The sequence below is a fragment of the Monoraphidium neglectum genome, assembly GCF_000611645.1.
Source record: "Monoraphidium neglectum strain SAG 48.87 unplaced genomic scaffold scaffold01118, whole genome shotgun sequence".
NCBI lineage: Eukaryota > Viridiplantae > Chlorophyta > Chlorophyceae > Sphaeropleales > Selenastraceae > Monoraphidium > Monoraphidium neglectum.
In genome coordinates this window covers 10241-16833 of record NW_014012510.1, presented here as the reverse complement: position 1 = coordinate 16833, position 6593 = coordinate 10241, and the positions used below count along the sequence as shown (strand labels likewise).

The 6593-nt window shown below is 61.6% G+C and overlaps 1 protein-coding gene across 1 annotated transcript; it reads left to right on the top strand.

Annotated features, from left to right (window-relative positions):
• Positions 1-664: 664 nt before the first annotated feature.
• MNEG_6711 (Protein PROLIFERA) lies at positions 665-6267 on the top strand (the record flags this gene model as incomplete). The annotated part of the gene is made up of 19 exons (XM_014044817.1): positions 665-691; positions 819-878; positions 1127-1285; positions 1453-1512; positions 1721-1826; positions 1984-2087; positions 2261-2361; positions 2600-2714; positions 2896-3047; positions 3273-3363; positions 3509-3607; positions 3963-4059; positions 4190-4305; positions 4462-4575; positions 4761-4921; positions 5094-5193; positions 5383-5601; positions 5758-5982; positions 6139-6267. The coding sequence occupies 19 exons, from the start codon at positions 665-667 to the stop codon at positions 6265-6267; spliced, it is 2235 nt and encodes a 744-aa protein (XP_013900271.1).
• Between the last annotated feature and the right edge of the window lie 326 nt (positions 6268-6593).

Sequence of the window (6593 nt, the reverse complement as noted above, 5' to 3'; positions counted from 1 at the left end):
GCGCGGGGTGTGTGGCTGGCTGGATGGCCGGGTGACAAACCACCACCCAACCTGTCAGTCCTGAGCTGTTCATATGCGACAGCTTCTGCTTGGCGCGGCATTTCTGTGAAGATGCAGTGTCCTAAAAGAGAGGCAGCGTGTCCAGCTCAGTCGTAGTTGCAGCACGCATAGGCCACCAGCTTGCATGCCACTCACCTTCGAACCGCGGTGACTACAAGCGCGGGGAGGCAGTGCAGCATTAGTGTTGGCGTTAACTCAGACGTTTCTAGTGTGATGAATTATTTGTTGACAAAAGTCGTGCGGTACCGGTACAGCTGCATGTTCATTCGTCCGAGTGCGCGAGTTTCCCTCCACTTCTGCGATCTGGACGCCCTCATTGCTACTGTATTCGCTTGTTGCATATTCACTATCCGTTAGCTGGGAGCATCTTTCCAGGATATCAAAGCCGACCGCCACTGATTGCCGCTGTCTCAAACGCGATGGCGAACGCCAGGGAGCAGGAGCAAGGGCCGTCATGGAACGAGGAGAAAGGTGCACATTGCTGCATTGTGATGCTCACTGTCGATCTCTTCGAGCTGGCCCAGATCGTTGGGCGCGATACCCCTCCGCAGGCATGATGCACAGCTTTCTCCTCAATTTCCAGAGCCAGGACGACACGGGAAAGATGGTTAATAAGTATATGCGCACGCTGGTGAGACCACCCCACCAAGCAGTGGGGCGATGCACGGCTCGCTGCTTGTGCTGCGGCCACCCGCCCGTGCTCCCCGTGGCACACTGTGTCTCAACCCTCTGCTCCCACTCGGCCACGCCATGCGCAGCAAGCAATTGCCAACCGGGAGTGCAAGGTGCTCAACATACGCTTGGACGACCTGCGGGACGTGAGCGCTAGTGCAGTGGGCCATGTGTGCACTGCCTTGGCCTTGTTACCTGAGCCACGAGGGAAGGAGGCGCAGCGGGCGCACTGTGAAAAGCTTTAGCTGTAGCACAGAGCATGTGCTAATCCTGCTGTACAGTACCATGTAGTGCTTCATGCATTCTCAAAGCACACCACCTTGGGGTCAAGTCCCTGCCTTGTGGACATGGCTGACCCCTTGCCCCTCCCGCCCCACGCCCGTGGTCTCTGCAGTACCTGTCAGAGGTGGACCCTGGGCGCCGGCGCCTGCTTGACGACGTGAAGGAAAACACCATGCGCTACGCCGGCATTGCGGCAGAGGCGGCGGACGAGGCCATGCCCCCGCCAGAGGGGCTGCCGCAGGCTGACATCTTTGACCGCCTGCTGGAGAGCGTGAGCTGCTGCAGGGTGCTAATGGGTGTGATTTGGGGTGCGAGGGGCTCGGTTGGCAATGGGTGGATTAATGTGGGAGTGAGCTGCGCTTGATGCTTATTCTTTTGTTCATCTTTGACGTGGCTGTGGACCCCAGCTCAGTGCTGCCCGCATTCCCGCTACCGCAGCGCTCCGAGCGGATGGAGCACGTGCGTGCGCAGACGGGTGGCTCTGGCCTGGTGGACACGGTGGGTTTGCAGGCGCTGGGCGCGCAGAGGGACGCCGGGTGGAATGGATCCGCTGAATGTGCGCCCCCACATGACTGCGGCAAGCGCTAGCTGCTGGCCCGCGAGTTTGTTGCAGCAGTCTGGGCTGGACAACCTTCAGCTTGCAGTGGAACGGCATTGACTGGGTGTAGTGCTTATCAGAGCAAGTCTGCCCTTGTACCCTGCCCAGGCCACCGCGGCAGTTGACGCAGCTAAGGCAGGGCGGCTGCCGGCGGCGCTTACGCGGCGCTATGACATATACTTTGTGCCTGAGGAGCGTATTCCTCTCACAGAAGGTGGGCATGAAGGATCGTTGGGCCCATCTCAACATCCCAGCGTTTGGGATAGAGCTGCAGGCCAGCGACAAACCTTGCCTTGTTGATGGGGGGAGGGGCGAATGGGCAGCGGGCCTGTATCTACAGCATGCCTCTCACGCTATCACGTTGGTCGCAGATGAAGCCGCGGCGGAGGGGACCAAGGAGCTGACGCGGCCGCAGCCGATCACCAAGATGCGCAGCGTCAATGCGGCGCTCATCGGCAAGCTCGTGCGTGTCAAGGTGAGGCGGGGGCTGCGTGGGCCATCACCACGGGGTCACACACCAGCAGGGCGGACTCTGCACGGCTGAGACGCGACACGCTGCTACAACGTTGCTGCTCCTCCAACACAACTCCATGGCAGTGAGCAGCTCCCAACACGTCTATAGCCCATCCCGCCCCTCGCACGCCACAGGGTATTGTGACCCAGGTGACTGACGTGAAGCCTCTGGCCAGCGTCATCACGTACACCGATGACGACGGGGGTGGCGAGCTGTACCAGGAGGTCCTGGGCAGGTGGGGGCCTGCTTGATGCAGGGAGGGTCAGGGCCCCGGGAAGGGGTGGCTGGGTTGGAGTCTTCCTGGCTTTGCTGAAAAGCTGGAGTCAAATGCAGGCAGTTGGGTGATGTCAGGTCAGCTTTGTATCTGCCTGCCTGCCGGCCTGCCTGCCTGTCTGCCTGTTGCCTCTTTGCCTGCAGGGCATGCTTCCTATACACGCATAGGTATCTGCACTGCAACCCCTCCCCTCTTGCAGGACGTTTGTGCCAATTGAGGCTCAGCGCAAGTCGGATGGCAGCCGCTGGGTGACTGCGCCCACGATGCAGACCAAGGGCAGCAAGTTTGTCAAGTTCCAGGAGGCGCGGCTCCAGGTGCGCGGCAAGCACAGAGCGCTTGCAGACAAAGAACATGGCCAGAGGTCAGCAGTACAACGCCGCAGTGCGCCCACGCATGGCGGGCACAAGCATGTTGGGCTGTTGATGCCTGGTGTTTTTGTTATCTGCTCAACAATGCACCGCCGCCATCGGCGCTGGTCCGCTCTCCCTTCAATAGGAGAGCGCAGACGAGGTGCCTGAGGGGGCCACCCCGCGCACCCTGGGTCTTCACCTGCGCGGGGAGGTGACGCGGTCCCTGAAGGCGGGGGACAGCGTCGTGCTGGCCGGGGTGTTCTTGCCAGAGCCCTTCTCCGGTTGGAAGGCCATGAGGTGTGGAGACAGGAGGGGCAGCCCTCTAAGCCAACAGGCGTGTCTGCACAGCTGGGGGTCGCTAGCGTGGCCCGACTGGGTGGGGTACCACCATTGCGAGCTGTTTCTTTTGTTGTGTGCCTGAGTCTGTATCAAACTTGGTGCCATAGTGCATTTTCCACTGCGCATCACTGCCATCACTGCTTTTCACAAGTCCACTTCAACCACTCCGTTTTTGCCTAACAGGGCGGGCCTGCTGACCAGCACCTACCTGGAGGTGATGCATGTGACACAGGCCAAGGCCGGATATGCTGACCTGGCTATCACACAGGAGCAGGTGTGCAGCTTCATGGGTTGCCAGAACATGAGCTTTTGCTGGTCTGCCATGATCAGTTGCCAGTGTCTTCCTGTTGGGCGGTTTTACGTACTCAGCATCGCGCCGGTACCTGAGCTCCCCCTCTACTGTCACCCGCCCTCTCAAGGTCGAGGCCATCAACGCGCTGGGGGCTCAGGGCAACGTGTTTGAGCGGCTGGCCGCCTCCATCGCCCCCGAGATCTACGGCATGAGGGAGGTCAAGAAGGTGACACACAGTGGGCTGGGGTTGGGCAGGAGGGCTCGCGGCAGTTGGCAAGCTGTCTGCACACCGCTGCGAGGAGAAGTGGCATTGCAGACCCATAAGTGTGTCAAGTGTGTCAGCGTGCGTGTATATGAATTTCTGTGTGTTGGGCATTTGCACACGCATGCGCGCATGCAGGGGGGTGTGTACGTGTCTTTGTGTTCTTGCATGTGCGTGTGTGCGCAGGCGTGCGTGTCTGGGCATGTGCGTGCAAGCCATCGCGTGCGTGTGCGCAGTAGCAATCCCTCCTGATCATTGCACGTATTGACCCTGGCCTTCCGCCATTGTGCCCCCGCCTGCATTGCGCCTGCTCCCTCAGGCCCTGCTGCTGCAGATGGTGGGGGGTGTGACGCGGTCGTTCCCCGACGGCATGAAGCTGCGCGGGGACATCCACATCTGCCTCATGGGGGACCCAGGTGGGGAGAGCGGGTGCGGTGTGGGTCTGGCAGCCACTTGCATTGCAACCGAACTGGCAAGAGGTTGCGTTGAACCTGGCCCTGTGCGACCTCAAAAGCCCATTGTTTTCATCCCCCATCTTTGCACCAGGTGTTGCCAAAAGCCAGCTGCTGAAGCATGTGGCAAAGGTTGCACCCCGCGCGGTGTACACCACTGGCAAGGGCTCCAGCGGTGTCGGCCTCACTGCCGCGGTGCTGCGTAACCAGGTGCACAGGATGCTCGCCACTGCCTGGCGTACATGCGTCCAGGCTGATCAGCGAGGGGGGGGGGTCGCGAGAGTCCCTAGCCACTGAGTCCGCCTGTGCTATTGAATGGCGTCGGACTACCCTTCTCAGAACCCTTGTGCTTCCCCATCTTACCAGGTGACCAAGGAGCTGGTGCTGGAGGGTGGTGCCCTGGTGCTGGCCGACCGCGGCATCTGCTGCATCGACGAGTTTGACAAGATGGAGGAGGCGGACCGCACCAACATACACGAGGTGGGTGCGGCACAGGAGGTCATGGGTAGGGGGGGGCATGGCCATGCCTGCGCTGGGGTGAGACGCCGTTGCACGTCGACGTGGCGGCCCACCTGCGATGAGCGCAAAGCCGAGTCTGTGGTATGTGGCTTCTTGTGGCGGCGTGCTTGATCCCAGCGTCGCCCCATCCCGCGTTACCATCTCAGGTGATGGAGCAGCAGACGGTCAGCATCGCCAAGGCCGGCATCACCACAACGCTCAACACGCGCACCACCATCTTGGCTGCCGCCAACCCGGCATTTGGGCGCTGGAACCTCAAGCGCAGCCCGGGAGACAACATCAACATGCCACCTGCGCTTCTCAGCAGGTGACAGGGGCTCGCTCTACACCGCAGTGGTCGGAGAACACAGACCGCCCTGCTGCGTTAGCAGTCTGCTGCTGCTTCACCTGGCCGCAAGCCGCATACGGCCTGCCTCAACGTGACCTGCCAATCACCTGCCTGCCGCCCCCTCCGTCCCCGGCCTGCCCCGCCTCTGAAGGTTTGACCTGATGTGGCTGCTGCTGGACAAGCAGGACCTGGAGCAGGACAGGCGGCTGGCGCAGCACATCCTGGGGGTGCACCAGGGCGTGGTTGCAAAGGTGCGGGGGTCAAGGGCAGGGTCAAAAGAGGGGGGGCCCCGCATGGGAAAGCAGTCTGCGGCCTGTTTGCCCTGCAACAGCCCTCGTACAAAGCTCCCCGTTCACTGTGCCTGCACGGCCACCTGCCTTGCACATCACCATCCTCCACCTTCCCCCTCCCTGCCACCGCCCCTCTTCCCTTCCCCCCAGGACGAGCAGCTGGGTGAGCTCGTGTCCCCGGAGCTGCTGCGTGCCTACATCAGCCTGGCACGGCGGCAGTCACCCTATGTGCCACCAGAGCTGGCGGACTACGTGGTGGCGCACTACTGCGCCCTGCGGCAACGAGAGCGCGATGAGATGGATGGCCGAAGCTACGTCACCCCCCGCACGCTGCTCTCAATCCTGCGGCTCGCGCAGGCCGTGTCCAAGGTGTGATGTGCACGGGGCAAGGGGACAACTCGAGGCTGAGCAAGCTGAACGCTGCCAGATTGGGGCGCAGCGTGCGCCCCCACTAGCCCTGCAACGCCCTGCCTAACGCCTGCCGCCCTTTCCTGCTCCACTGTGGCGCCATCGTCGTGCCTGCAGCTGCGCTTTGACGAGGAGGTGTCGCGGTCTGATGTCGACGCGGCCCTGGCACTGATGACGTCCAGCCAGGCCAGCATCACGCCCGACATTGAGCGCCGCGTGCGGGACGACCCCATCAGCCGCGTCTACCAGGCGGTGCGCACCCACGCGCTGCGCACGCGCCAGGCTGAGGTGACCCTGGACACCATCAAGCAGCTGGTGGCGTTTGACCGCGAAATCAACAAGGTGGGCTGGCCTTAGCATAGAGCGACTTGGAAGGCTTGAGTGCGGTACTGCTCATGCTGGTATACGACGCAGAGAGTGCTCGACACTTTACGCTACGACCACACGGCATTCGTCTTACTGCTTTGTCCCATCGTCCGCTCCTACCACCCACATCAGGACGCGGCCATCGAGCAGTGCATCCGTGAGTACGAGGGCATCGCGGTGTGGGCCGTCACCCGGGACGCCACGACCGGCGCCATCGCCAGCGTGCGCTTCCCCGAGGAGGACATCAACCTCGCGTCGTGAGACGGCGCAGCGAGCAGCACGCCAGCTGCGCACACGCTGTCTCTGCGTGGGCTGGCCTTACTTGAAGCTACCCTTCTAATTTTTCTGGTGCAAACGTGTGACCAACCTTGCTGGCTGCCTGCAGCTGCTCAAATGACCCAATCGCTTCCTTGTCGTCTTTTTCCTGTGGGTTTTGTGCTTAGTCAGCGACAGCATTGCCTCAACGGCGCTGCAATGTTGTCTCCCAAAGTTCTGATTTTATGGGGGTGAGTGGCATGATACAACCCCCTTGTGGCATATCGCCCCCCCCCCCACCGTGACAGTAACATTAACCCCCTCGGATGGAG